Genomic DNA, 14,437 nt, shown 5'->3' with positions numbered 1-14,437 from the left:
GTGTGTGTGTGTGTGTGTGTGTGTGTGTGTGAACCATGTCTTTTTTCTATTCCGTTTTCGATCTGCGGGTGCCTGTGTGATATTCAAATCTATATCTACAACATGATATCAAAGTACTTGTGTTTGCCAGTTGTGAGCAAGAGCTTGCGCTGTGCTTCTATAGTCAACTAATTGCAGCTAACTAATGTTTTTCTAACCAATACACTTGTTACCTTGTTATGATGTGAGTTCCAACCTTTCAATAGTATCACCAATCCTCCGAGTTCTCGCTTTTCGTTCTTCCGGAGAAGAATGTAACAAAGCAGGATACTTTAATTCTCCTATTTGCAATCTGTTCTCTCGTGTTTTATTAAAATACTCCAATAGCATGGATTTTCCATGATGTCTTTTGATGTAATGCAAACTCAGCACAACAGGACTTGTCACTTCGCCCAAATAATACCGATTAAACCATTCTGCGGTTTCCAGGAGATGGTTTATGATGTTAATATTTCCACATGCATGCATCAATTTCTTTGTGCACTTCCTCGTCCCAGATGATGACATGCATAAGACTAATTGAGTCCAATCAGACGATATCAGAACCAAACATGTTTTATAATATAATCAAACTTCAGCTTCCCTCTCCGAAGCCAGCTCGGAATGAGACGCGGGTCCACGAGGTCTTTTGAAATAATTTAAAATTATTCAGACTAGATACTAAATCCCATAGCAAATGCCGGAACCCCGGCAAGGATGAAGGATGTGCCCCGGAATATTAGTGTAAGAGGTGCATGTTTAAACTGTAGGAAAAGGCCCACCAGACATTTCCGTTTATAGATAATTTGTGTTATGAGCTAAATCGACGTAAATCATGTCTAAGATTTGGAGAGTACATACACTGCGTTTTAAGAGGCCGTAATGTATATATACATTAGGGACGGATCCAACTGCATTATAGCCCAACAGATCAAACCACTGGAGTCTCTGCTGTTTAGCAATTTTTCAGGCAAAATAAAAAGACCCACAATATAGTCGAAATTTAAATCCGATGTATTTCTCGATTGGAAAATGAGGTATAGATTTCCCAAGGACATGCCTATCAAAACAAAATACTTAAAGGTATTATTTATGATCTGTTTGTTATCGTATGCGAGAGACAGGGACAAAAGGGGCATAGAGAATGCTCTAAAATCGAATATCTCTGTTTCAGCCCATTGACAGCGCTCGGATCCAATGTTTACCTTCAGCTAATCTGTGCTTTAAATCTTTACAAACATCTACTGCAAGCACTGTGGTCATCCTTTAATATGGCGGATGCTTTGCAGTTTTATATTCGCCCCAAATACGAGCGAAAACACAGGGACAAGTGCAGCTACATGGACCACACAACGCAGGTGAACAGATGCACAAATACTGAGAGCGCGTACACACACTCATCTCACCAGAGAAAGCCTCACTTCAAATTGTTTATTGAAAATTGTGAGAGAACTTATTCTTCTAAATTGTTGATAGAATACCCGAATAACCAACACAGTTTCAGATACATTTTTTTTATTGTTTAAGCCGCTTCGCATGAGCCGAATTGGAGAGCCCAGGTCATTGGAAAACCGCACCTGAAGTTGCACCAAACCTGAGGTGGCCAAGCGGCAATTGATACATATACCCCGCTAGCACAGGAGTTCGATTTATTTTAAATTCCTTTAAATCTGTCGTATTGTACAGTACAGGACGCCGTTATTGTTTTTTTTAACAGGTAACACTGGAATAGCATTGAAGTAATGGATGGCACGTTTAAAAAACCGTTTCCACTAAAGCAGACGGAATAGACTTCTATGGTAAAACACAATTAGAAACTCATCCATTCTCTGGCACACACTTCTCAACGCGCTATATATTTCATTTACAATATATTGTGATGTTTGTGTGTAAAACGAACCAAAAAAAACACATTAAAATGCACGAAATTAAACTCTAATATATGTACACGCGAATTTACAACTGGTGAATAAATTAATACCGATTTTGCATATTCTGCCATCCATAGCATATTTACAAAAAAAGACTAATTAATTACATAAATAGCGAAGATCCTTTTTTTTGTCTCATGTGAAGGTACATTTCTGGTATGCGTTACTTATAGCGAAGTGGTCGTTCCTTTAATCCACAGTCAATGGTGGGTATTTCAGTGGCGCTGCCCATCTCTGATAGCATCTCTTTCAGTCTAGATGCCTCTGGACTCTACCAGACCCCACTGTTGGATGCAGAAGGTGTTGCACAGGTTTGCTTTTCTTTAGCATATGATATTAGCGCCGATGTCCCAGGGTGCTTCCAATGGCTCATTTAGGAGAATCACGAGCCGGAGAAGTCTCCCGGTTGCTGTCCAAACCGCTGACTAATCTCTGGATGTTCTGGAGTTCATTGATGGTATCCTTGGCGGACGGCTTCGGGGAGGGCGCGCTACCCGCAGTCCTTAAACTGCCGCCGTTGCTCTTGTGGTTGAGTTCGGAGGCGAGGTTGGCGGAGACGGGACTGGAGTCTCGGCTGCACAATTTGGCATCGGAGCCACCCAGGGCTGAGGGCATGGCGGTGGTGAGGAGGTTGGTGCTGGCCGGGATGGTCACCGGGATGGGGTACGGGTTGAAGCGCAGCCGGGGTCGTCCGCCGCTCAGGAACGGGTGCCGGTGGAGGGAGGACGGCGCTCCGGTGCTGTTGGGCAAGGCCGCGGCTGCGGCGGCAGCGGCCATGTAGGTGTAAGGGTATGGAAAGAGCCCTCCGAATGTGGTCATTGGGATCCCCTGCATGGTAAAACAGAGAGAAGAGTACTTGGTGAGTGTCATGTGCTGCAAATCCAAAACAAACTCAGGCCTGGGCTGATGCGCAAACGTGATGAGACGTTGAAGCAATAAAAATCAGCAGAAATCGGAGGGAAGGATGTTGGAAGCCTGAAACATTATCTTTCTGAAGGCCTTCGGCTAGAGGGAGGTGCCTAGATCGGATTAGTATAAAGATCCATTCATTGAAGAACAGCATCAGCTCCAGAGCCGAATTGCCCCTTCCACTCAGCTGTTCCCAAAGATGGGATCAAGGGGACGGTTAAGGGAAATGATATTGGATATTTGTTTTCTGGAGAATGTACACAAGTTTTGGATTTAATCCAGAGCCCAACTATATCAAGCAGGGGTTGCTGACACTGGGATACCTGCACTGCATTCTCATTCCTACCTCTCTACAGACTAAAGAGAGGGATGCTGGAGTCTCTGAGGCTAAACTGACCTTTCCTTTACCTCAGGTACAGGACTCTTCAACCAATAACCCCTGTTGTCAGGTCTTGGTATGTATAACCCCACATTTTACATTGGATTAGACTATCAAAACGCACAATAATATCAATATGAGGGTTAATAACTTTGACAATAAAACTCATAATTGCAATGGTATTTGAGGATTTAAATTTCGGGTCTGAATATGCATTATGTGTTTGAAAATAAATAAATGGTTGGAGGGAGGTTACTGAGAATGTAAACAGATGAATAAACAAAAAAAAATAGACCCCAAAAAAGCACATTTTCCCTTCCAGGCACGCTGGAATCCAATATACCTCCAGGTCCAGTTTAAACTAATAAAACACAATCTGACTGTCAAAAGCCTTGATTGCCAACCAAACAAAGCTCAAATATGCCATTGCAACAGTAACTGGATTATCAACGTTGTTGAAACTTTAAAAATATATAATCAGACTGTGGCTTGGTTAATCAGACCCACACTTTTAAATTATATTCATGCAGTTGACTACACGACATACACCACTGTATCACCAATACAGACACTATAGTCAAAGAAATATCATGTCAGTGTGTGAATAATATACTGAATAATATAATCTAATAGATTCCAATACTCTTCCACAAGTGGAATTAATTTAATGTTTAAGATTCTACATCGTCAGGAGACAAATTAGTTCCTCCACAAATACCCTCGCAGAGAGCAGAAATTGCTCTGGTTGTTATGCAGAGCAACATGGTGGAGGGGATGAAGAGACCTGTCATGTCATTATGGACATGCATGGCCCAACATGGGTAGGGATTGAGGAGGCTGATTGAAAATCCCATCAAAACTCATACCATAGGACCTGGCAATCTATCAACCCCTGGGCTGTTTAGGTGAACCATTGATTATTCATTATTGGGAACGTTAGGCAGTAAGCGTGTTCATGATATATTTCCCTGTTCCCCTCAACCAGGATCAGCCACTTCGGTAAGACAATCAATCAATGGCTAGATTCTGTGTTAACGCTTGGAATGAATATCCCAAATGTTTGACTGGGAGTAAGGATCTGCACATTGGCCCTTCCTTCTGATTGTAAATATTGATTTAGTTTCACAGCCATTGCTTGGCCTTAACATATTCCCTCATTTTAATGGTCAAAGACGATTCGCGGAGAACGCTCTTCTTGGACTGACGAGATGGAGCTTGCCACTGCAGTGACAATAACTTCTACAAGTAATCTAAATCGCAATTATAACTGGGGAAAAAATAAACGCCGTGGTTTCAACCATCTCCAGGGTAATTTCTCTCTTCCTGTAACTCGTTAATTGAATTTTCTTCCCCTGTCATGTTGTTTCACAGACCCTCGGCTCCTGATTATTTTTCGGCCCTCTGTGTCGACCTGTTTCTCTCCATTCCGCACTTTGCGCAGACCCAGTCCACTCCCTCTCCCAACCCGGAAAAAAAAACGAGCCAGGCGGCGTGAGAAGGGACAGTGACATTCTCTTCCTTAAAAATAAAACGAGCCTGTGTCAGGTCTGAAAGCAAAGTCTAATTTCGGAATCCAGGGTTATTGTAAAACCCCAACCACGCTTTTTTTCCCCAAAACAAAAATCGATTTAAAAGGGAACCTCTTTTTACGAAAAACGACCCGAGGAATGCAACAGCTCCCGCGCCCGCCCATCATTAGGAAGAGACTCCATACCTGAGCAGCCAAGACGTGTTGGGAGAGGTGGAAAGGGAAGTGCGGGGCTGCTCCGGCCGAAGCTTGGGCTGCAGCTAGAGTAGCGTTGTCCAAGCTCCCGGCTCCCGACACCGAAGCCAATAAATGTCCCATTCCAGTGGCCATGGCCGAGAAAGCTCCCGGGGCGACAGCAAATTGTCCAGGGTGGATAAAGAAAGGCTGTCCGACGTTTAAAGGGTTAAAAAACTGCTGACTATTGAACCCCGAGAAAGCCAAGCTTTGCATGTGTCCGGCGTTTAGATGAGAAGTTCCATCCGTCTGAATTAACAGCGGGGAAAACGTTTCTTTACTCAAACATTCGCTGTCTTTCTTGGATTCCTCCTTCCTTCGCCCCTCTCCCTTCTCCTTCTCCGAAGCCCTGTGGCTAAAGCACGTGTCCTTGTCCCTGCGAGCTTCCAGCGACTCCCTTTTCTCGGCCACGGACGACTGTTTCGGCCGATGAGCGGAGTCGGCAACAGCCTTCCCCGCCGGCGGGGAGCCTGTCCTGGAGACCCCCACCCGCGGGCTGCAGCTTAATGCCCCCGGAAGCTCCTCACGTTTCTCCAGCTCCGGGTCACTGTCCGCACCTGACTTGTCATCTGAAGTAACCGGGAGACAAATGGGACAAATCGTGACCTTAAAAAAAGCCAAGACAATCGCGAAATTCCACTGCGTACAACAATCACCAGGGCATTTTAAAGACTTTTGATATATTTTATACATCATATATCAATATAAATAGGCACCTAAATAACCTGACCAAAGTTCTCCACACGCCCCGTGGTAATCTTTATTGGCTAAACCCTCTACCGTTTTAACAAAAAAATATCAGTTTCATACTTTTTCCAGTCTCCTATCCCTTGTTAGCTCTCGCTATCCCGACCTGTGAGAGAGCTGTTCTGAAAGAAAATCTATAAATCCTTTTGAAACACACGTGAACGCGAAAAAAAATGAATCTAGGAGTTTCACCCGCAAGATTCTTAGAAATATTAAATTTGATTTTGATATTTCAATATCCCACTCAGCCATGCCTGTACAAGCTGATTTTACACAAACTGCACAAATAAATAATATTCTGCTTCATATAATTTAATATCTCAAGCGCATCAAGCCTCCAGTGCCAGGAATAAAGTGGAGGCAGCTGAACGTTGAATCAAAACTTGCACAGGGGAAACGAGGTTTGAAACCAAAATCCCGGAGATCGATTTCCCTAAGGGTTGCCGATGTTTATGCTTGTCTGTTTCGTTGGCCATTTTTCTCTGCTGACGAAGGTTTTCGAAATACCTATTTGATAATGTAGGGTAAACAGCCAGGGATGAAAGTATTTAACATTCTGCCAAAGACCGGATTCGGAGCCGGTGGTGAAATCAGCATTTCCGAACCCCAGTCGGTGACACAAGCCCATACATTCTTGGCCAATTCTGTGTGAGGGTCGTTTGGGTTATAATATGAGTAAAATGCGCCACTGTGTATTTTATACATCAGGGGATTTTTGAGAATCACATCCACTAACAAATACGACCCAAAACTGCTGATCGCTGCCCTCACTCTTATGCGGGACACTGCGGAAATGATTTAAAATCGTCCAGACCCATTAAATATTGTCTCCTTATTTCTATTTGGCCGAACATTATTTCAAGGTCTCACGTTCCTCAACGTCAAATAAATATATATTTATATGGAAATAGTATTTAATGTGGCAGAGTTGGATATGCAAACCACCTAAATCCATCCCACCAAAATACCCCAAGGTAGCAGTCGTTGGATGATTTATATACAATTTGTGCAGAGTCCAGAGCAATGTTCCAATTTAACGTTATCTTCATTATGATGAAGTTGATGATTTCCCGTGTGCCGCTGTCCATTGAACCGTTTATTAGAATTTACTGGAGCAAATAATGACACTGGGATTTAAAGGTTAAATCACCCGCCCCGTGGTTAAGCCGGAGGACGCCATGCGGTCAACAAACCGTACGCCCTTGATATCTGGATTGGATCAGCGATCCCGCTCTTCCCTCCCCACTCCCTCCCTCCCTCCCTCCCTCCCTTAAATTTACCTTTGGATGCTTGGCCGAAATGTACAGGAACCGGTTCCAGGGCCAAGGGCGAGCGCATGGACTCCCTGGTCGGAGGTTGGTCGCTGGAGGAAGCGTCAGAATCACCGCCATCTCGATCACCTTTGCACTGATCTTCGTACACACGCAAAGAGGGCAGAGACAGTTGCTTCCTGAGAGAAAAAATAATCCTATTGTGTTATTATGAGACCAACAATGGTCTTAAATGCTAGTTCCAAAAGAGATATTTAAAAATTATGTGAAAATGAAACATAAATTCCAGAGCAGAAGTAAAATATATTCATATATATATTTCTTAAAGCTTATGTTGGCGTGGGTCCCGCCTCTTTCAACCAAACCCAGTTATTCGTCGTTGCCATTCTGTTAATGACCGCCAGGAGGTGCCCGGGGACAACTTGCAGAGAACATCGTTGCGAGTAAACAGTCGCCTTTCCACCGACTCCAATCCCTGCCCTTCAGACGGATAGACTGCTCAGGGTTAAATCCATTAAGGGGGGGGGGGGGGGTGAACGAGAACTTTCTCCCTGCCGCCTGATCTCCAATGCTCCAGATAAATTGTTACAGCACAGCCAATCAGCTCCCATCCATCTTTCTACCTTTTTTCTCTTCGCCCGTTGCCGGTGTCTCTGAATCCTTTCGCAAATGGATTGTTATCAATCTTCAGCTGCGTTATCTGTTGAGTTTAAAAAATGACAATTAATGAAATTAAAATTTGGCAAGTCAATAGCAATTTTTTTGGGGGGGGATATTACTGAATGAAAATTAAACTGTACCAAAAAATATATCGATTGCACCATTTTATCTTCTGATGCTCTGACCATCTAATTGCATTTCTAAAGCACAGTTTGGTGAGCAATAGATATCATCCTTTCTATTAACAAACTCAGCCCAAGGTTCGATTGATTAAAATATACCACAATACCCCACCTAAGCATACCAAAATAAAACTGTTGTCCATGCAAGATTTGCTCCAATATTTCTAAGCTTATCATTAACATTAACTCTGTTTACTTCTGCACAAATGCTGCCTAACCTGCTGAGCATTTCTAACATTTCCACTGATATTAAACATTAATACCTTAAGGCAAGGTTGGGTAAATTCAATGTTAATGCGTGTGGTCCTGAGATATTTAATCATAGTTTCCAACAAGAAAGTTCGGATGCACTGCTAAATGTTTTTCTTAACGGTTATCCGTTCGTATTCTGAATGCTTCATACTGAGCATGGCGATATCAGCAAGCTGACATATGTGCCACCCCAGCTGAGTCTGTACTTTTTTAATTAGTAAGCCACACTGTGCAAAAATATGCTAATACCATTAAAGGGGAAGACACGTGAAAAATAAATAATTACGTTTCTAAAGTATCATAGATCTAAACGGGATAAGTAGGATACTTCTTGTTATAATGTCTGAAGAACTGCCTGCTGGAAGTGGCCCCATTGCGTATTAGAATTCCGATTGTAATTTAGTTGGCAACCATATCAATGGAAATGTACTGATAGGGATATTTGGCAAAAGTATCGTTCTAGTTTTATCTGTAAGTTTATCTTGAAATGTTGATATCTCGTAGACCCAATCAGTTGGCTAATATCAGGCAGGATCAACAGAGCAGAGGCGACGTGTGCCTTCGATCAGGCGAGTCTGCAGTGATAAGTAGACTTTAATCGATTCGATTCTCGTCATAAGTTGTTGGTGGAGAATCAGCTGTCCAAACGGTATATGGCTTTTGGACAAAATAACGTACAGAGAGGGGTGGGCAACGCCAAGTACATTTTAATGCAAAATAGTCGCAGGTGTCATCCACGACCTCGCACCTCGACAGAAAACTGCTCCGATCTCCATAGAACTCTTTTACTACATTTATGTGGAATGATCGTTTGAATCGTACTAACTCCTCGTACAAATCAGACAACGGGATATGGTAGAGTTCCCCGCGATGTCTCATAGGGAAATACTTATTTTCAAAATTCAAACAAGCTAACCTTATTAAAGTTAATGTTGTCCGGCAATATTTTCGTTTATCCTTGTATAACGCTATCCAATTAAACTTTATTTGTATTGTACGCAACGGGTCTCATTATTTGACTGAGTGCCGTTTAAACTTGAAGTTTATCAGCAGTTTCTCTGCTTCATGGACATATTAACAACCAATCTCAAGTCGCTATCAAAAAACAGTTTTCCTTTGGCAGGAGCATAAAACGTTACAAGAAACTGCCCAACTAGTTGACGCATGAATACAAAAAACACGCATTAGTTCAAAAGTGTCTCAGACCTCGGTTGAGCTGCAGGGAGCGGGAAAAGTGCAAATATTTTAAATGAGGGAAGTACAATGTAACCACCCCGAGCAAGTTTATCGCCGGCCCACGCTCTATTACCTGCATGAACATATCCAACCGGCTACCAGTTGCGGGCCCAGGTGGCACGACAGAAGCGTGCCGGACTCACCTTATCGTTTTGATAGGCAGTGACCGCAATGAACTCCGTTTCTGGGAACACATAAGTACGGAAAGTGCTGTAGGGCAGTTTGAGAATATCGTTCGCGCGGACCACGTGGAACCTGGGCTGGTATTTGTGCATAGAATTCAGGATAGTCTGAGAAAGCGACAGAAAGAACATTTGAGTTAATTGGGGAGGGAAGGGAAGGGAACACGCGCGACTAACTGGGGCCGCTGAAGTGAGTGAAACAGCTGAATATAACCTGACCATTTCTGCCGATATCCCCTCACACAACGAGAAGCGGGACGGGGGGGAAAGGTGTATTCTTCTCCCTAGTGTAGCTTAATAAAGAACAGAAACTCAAAACGTTACTCTTCTTCAGGGAAGGTGCGCCAGTACCCGAGAGACGGGTATAATCTGCCATACAAGCTATCAACCCCACCTATAATGTTTTAATTTTAATTCGTGCCTTACAACCCCCCAAACTGCATCACATAAAAATGACTGGAAAAACATTGGTCTTCATTTGTTATTAATGGGGCATTAAAATAAACCATTCCAAACTGGGTTTATAAAAACTATGATTTATTTTTCTAACCCACGCCAAGCATCTCATATTGACGTTACCGATTTCCTTATACAATCGTACCTACAACTCGTAGCAATACACCGCCTCGCCCTCTACCGCCGCTTTATCCCCTGTCCATTTTACCCCAACCATCATATTTTGGTGAAAAAATATATTTTTTTAATGAGAATACGCCAATGAGCGGGACCATAGAAGGGCAGCTGTTTCAAAATGTTTGCAAAATTCATGGCAAAACAAAAATCCATTTAATATTAATATGTACATATAAATAATAGTCCTGGCATGCTTTGAAAGCGAAACCGCGTCGTTGTCTCTGACACATAAAATATACTCTGACACTGTATCTGGGCTGGGATTTGTCATTTGAACTCTGTCCTGCGTATATATAATATAAAATGTTACAATCGTCCAGGCGTGCAAGACAGCTAAATAGCTCCTCCACTGAAGCTCGGATCCGTGAGACAAGCTCGTCAGTCTTTGATTCCCAAAATCCCTCTGAACTGTTCCAACATATAATTCCTTTACGGTTAGTCAAGAATCTTCAGCCAAGAATTACCCGAGATACACCTTTCAAAACAATGAATATTATTTCCTATTATTTATTAATAATATTAATGGCGCTTGCAACAGAATCACAGAAAGATCAATATTTTACATGTTTTCGCTTATCTTTCGGTGGGTGTTCAATCTGTATTCTGACTGAAACCCGGCTCTCGATTTCCACTTTAATTTTCCAGCGCGGTACATTATTGGTAAAAGCAAGCGGCGGATATTTTCACGCTTCCAGATCTAGGTCGAATGCTCTGTGCTTCAGGGCGCTGGCTGCAGCATAATGGCTGCTATTTTTTTTTTACCTCCAGTCTCGTTCCTACAACCTGAAATCAAGTTTCCCAAGCACTGCATTAATAACACTCATTCCCCGCGCAAATAAATGGTCACGACTTGTTTTCTATTGGCCCTTGACAACCTCTAAAGCATCATTGGAATGATCCTTAAGCGACTCGCTGGCTGGAGATAACAGATCGTCCTTTCTGTGTAGGCTTCTACTTAAACTGCACTCCCCCTCTCTCTCTCTCTCTCTCTCTCTCTCTCACTCTCTCTCTCTCTCTTTCTTCCCTGACGCCACAAAGACTGACCTGCTTTTCACAACTGATATCCTTAATACACTTCAGCCTGACCCCGAGTTAGCGTACAGCAAGAAAAAAAACACAAAGACGACAAACAATAATGTTTAAAGCCGCAATTATAAGGCCTCAAACAGTCCCTGGAGCAGATTCTGAAGCCTCTGAAACACTAGCATGGATTTGTGCCCAAATTTATTCTGAATCAGGGAGCAGCGGATAATTAACAAATATGACAGCTTTAGTGCATTGTTTCAAAAGGTGTTAGCTTCCCATAGCAAGCGGCGGGCACGTTCTGACCCCACCAGAACTAAACCCTCACGGATTATTCTGACCTGTATTTAAAATTGCCCTCAAACGATATGTCCGGGAGATTAAAAAAGTAAATTTTAATAAGAGCTTTCCTGTGACATTCTAATAGTGGAATTGTAACAATCTTTCACAGAAACGTTACAGTGGCCGTCCCGCTCCAGCGATTAAGAATTACATTGGCCTAGGACTTCCGAAGCCCTGAACTCATTTTATTTATTGGGATCTCGAAACTGGGGGAAGCAGTGGGCGTGGGGGGGGGGGGGGGGGGGGGGGGATTTTTTTTACTCCGTCTCTAATAAGTACAATTTATATTTGAAGTTTGGCTCTAGTAGGGAAATGCGACCGAGTGGGGAACCATCAGTGATGTACACACAGCCACAGATATAGGGGAGATTGAGGCACAATAGCTTAGTGACAAGAGAGATGCGAACAGAGAGTCGTCCAGTTTGTGTTTAATTACCTCGGCAAAAAATACTTACAGTCAAATTACTTACAGTGAGAGTGAAAATGGAAAATATATAAGTTGACCTACAGCAACACTTACGAATCCATGCTTGTCGGATATGTTGTTGGTGAGTTTTAGTTTGTGAAAGGTGATAGCTTTGGCCATCCATTGTTCGCCCGTTGCCGGACTGTCTGGGTGAATGTACATCCTTTTCGGCATCTCGGGGTCGGCTTTCCCCGCTACCATCCAACGCGAATTGTGAAATTTGTAACGACAGTCATCGGCTGCTACAATGTCCATCAGTAAAATGTATTTGGCCTTTTTATCCAAGCCGTTGACTCGCACTTTGAACGGTGGAAACATTCTCCTGAATTAAACAGACGAAGCAGCACATTTAATGTAATATGCAGGCATTCAAGTGGATAAAACAACAGTCCAGCATAAAAGGAGCGCACATTTAAACATAATACACTCCACAACTGTAAAAAGTATTATTAGTTAATCTATTTATTACAGTCAATGTTTATCTCTTACAACCTTTTAATTTGTTAACTGTTCCACTTTATGTTTTGACATTCGATCAACTCAACTGAAGTTTTAACTGGGATAAGTGTACATAGTTCATCTCTGCCTAAGTAACACCCATCGCGTTTAAAGCGACCAGCAAATTCTCAGCTACCCGTGTATTGTCTGCGAAGATCGCGAAGCATTCTTGCAGTGCGTGACTGGAGGGTTTTTGAGGCACCCGTTGCAAAGTTTGGCCATTTTCAAAAGTGAAATCGCATCGCGTTTGCCCGCTGCTTTCCCCGCTGTCTGGCCGAACTTCACCAACCGAGTTTATCGGCCGATTACGAGCTTTACCAACCGATTATTAGCAACAGACTTATTCCTCGATCTCACAACTTCTGCAGTGGTTCAAACTGCGCCCGGGATAGTAGTGACTAAAATAGGATTCTTCCCGGGTCGGCATTTTGTTCTAGATTATGATTACGTTTTTAGACGAGGGAACCTCCTCGGAAGGTGCTAGCTTTCCAGTATAAACAAAGCCGTGGATAATTTTAATTTAAACGGCTTGATTGCAATGCGACGAAACAGGATCAAAATCCCCGGAGCGTTCATTTTTATGTGCAACGAGCGAGTGTGCGGAGCAGAAAGCACAACCTTTAGCAGTTGCTATTGAGCTCTTTAATAGGGGACTGGACATTAAAACGCTCAGATTTCACTGGCAAATCCGATTGCGCCTTTGGCACATTGACAACTGGCTTCTCTGAAGGACTTCGCAAATTCACGAGAATTAATTTAACAGATGACTGATTTTTAATTGTAGTTTTGATTAAAATAAAAACAAAATGAGATACAAACGATCAGAAAAGTTAAAGGAATAATAAGATTGGAAACCACAGCTTAAGTGGAATTGGTCACGAGCAGAACCGTACCTCCCAGACTTTGTGATCACCATTTCGGTGCCCACTTTGTGAAACTGGTCCCAAAGATCCTTCGCTTCCAGGTTCACTTTCGGATCGTCTTCGACCTCGTCCTCTTGCTCCAGGCTCTTGAGGGGCCGCAGGTGCGTTGACTGATGTCCGAGAGCGGAAACGTGAATCCCGGCCTCGGCCATGCTCGATTCCGTCAAGGGTTTACCCAGAGCTCCGGGTAGCGAGAGAGCAGCCGCGCCGCTCGGTGGCAGCGCCAGGGCGGGGAAGAAGGAAGGTTGTGCCGTCAGAAATGCGCTCATGGGGAAATCCGCGGCTCGGTGAGCGTGGAACGGATGATAAGCCATAGTGGTCGCCGCTAAAACTGGTTCTCTCATGGGTGCATCCGGGAGAAATAGGAAGCTTTCTGTTGGAAGAGTAGCCTTGTCGCGTCTTCTTTACACCATCTTCTGGAAGAAAGCAGTTTCGATCGTCAGTCGCTCTCTCTCTCTCTCTCTCTCGCTCTCTCTCTCTCTCTCTCTCTCTCTCTCTCTCTTTCTCGCACTCACTCTCTCTCTCTCACACACACAAAACACACACACACACAACACACACACACACACACACACACACGGGTCCTTCCTACAATGGTCCGCTTTCGACTCCGTCCTGCTAATGAACCGCCCAGTTGATTGGTGATTTTACGCGTCCTGACCAATTGTGTGCCTGGATAGGCGGAGTTTTGACAACTAAAATCAGGATGGATGAGTTGGGAAAGAGGAGGGGTGGGAGAAAAGGTGTCGGAAGCTCCAACGTACAGTAACCATCACTGAGATCGCTCTTTGAAAACATGTCAACAAAATTAAATATTAACCAATGACAGAAAAGAATGATACCCCCCCCCCCCCCCCACCCCTCCCAAACACACACACCGTCCATTTCCCTCCCCCAGCCGTTCTCCATCCTTCCCGCTTCCCGGATTAAGAGTGCCCGGCCGGGACCCAGACTCCACGGCGCATACAAACACCTAGAGCCGCTAAAAATCGCCAAAAAAACCCGCAGGTAAAGACAAAAAGA

At 43.5% G+C, this 14,437-nt stretch overlaps 1 protein-coding gene across 2 annotated transcripts; it reads right to left on the bottom strand.

Annotated features, from left to right (window-relative positions):
- Positions 1–1,468: 1,468 nt before the first annotated feature.
- tbx2b (T-box transcription factor 2b) lies at positions 1,469–14,064 on the bottom strand. Of its 2 annotated transcripts, none has more exons than XM_078422165.1 (7): positions 13,385–14,064; positions 12,036–12,315; positions 9,491–9,637; positions 7,641–7,717; positions 7,027–7,196; positions 4,952–5,568; positions 1,469–2,777 (listed from the first exon to the last, which is right to left on the bottom strand). In XM_078422165.1, exons 1-7 carry the CDS (start codon positions 13,756–13,758, stop codon positions 2,319–2,321), a joined length of 2,124 nt encoding a protein of 707 aa, XP_078278291.1. In that variant the 5' UTR covers positions 13,759–14,064; the 3' UTR covers positions 1,469–2,318. The 2 variants fall into 2 exon arrangements, with proteins under 2 accessions (XP_078278291.1, XP_078278292.1); XM_078422166.1 differs by having other exon boundaries at positions 12,048–12,315.
- Between the last annotated feature and the right edge of the window lie 373 nt (positions 14,065–14,437).

This window comes from Rhinoraja longicauda, chromosome 26 (assembly GCF_053455715.1).
Source record: "Rhinoraja longicauda isolate Sanriku21f chromosome 26, sRhiLon1.1, whole genome shotgun sequence".
NCBI classification, from domain to species: Eukaryota; Metazoa; Chordata; class Chondrichthyes; order Rajiformes; family Arhynchobatidae; genus Rhinoraja; species Rhinoraja longicauda.
The sequence above is the reverse complement of the archived record's forward strand: the minus strand, read 5'-3'. Positions and strand labels throughout refer to the sequence as shown.

Excerpts from the sequence above, each read along its gene's own strand:
- tbx2b (XM_078422165.1), bottom strand. The coding sequence starts at position 13,758 with ATGAGAGAACCAGTTTTAGCGGCGACCACTATGGCTTATCATCCGTTC. Across the intron at positions 7,718-9,490 it reads CTGCCTATCAAAACGATAAG|ATAACGCAGCTGAAGATTGA; the intron begins GTGAGTCCGGCA and ends TAAACTCAACAG. Across the intron at positions 2,778-4,951 it reads AACACGTCTTGGCTGCTCAG|GGGATCCCAATGACCACATT; the intron begins GTATGGAGTCTC and ends TTTACCATGCAG.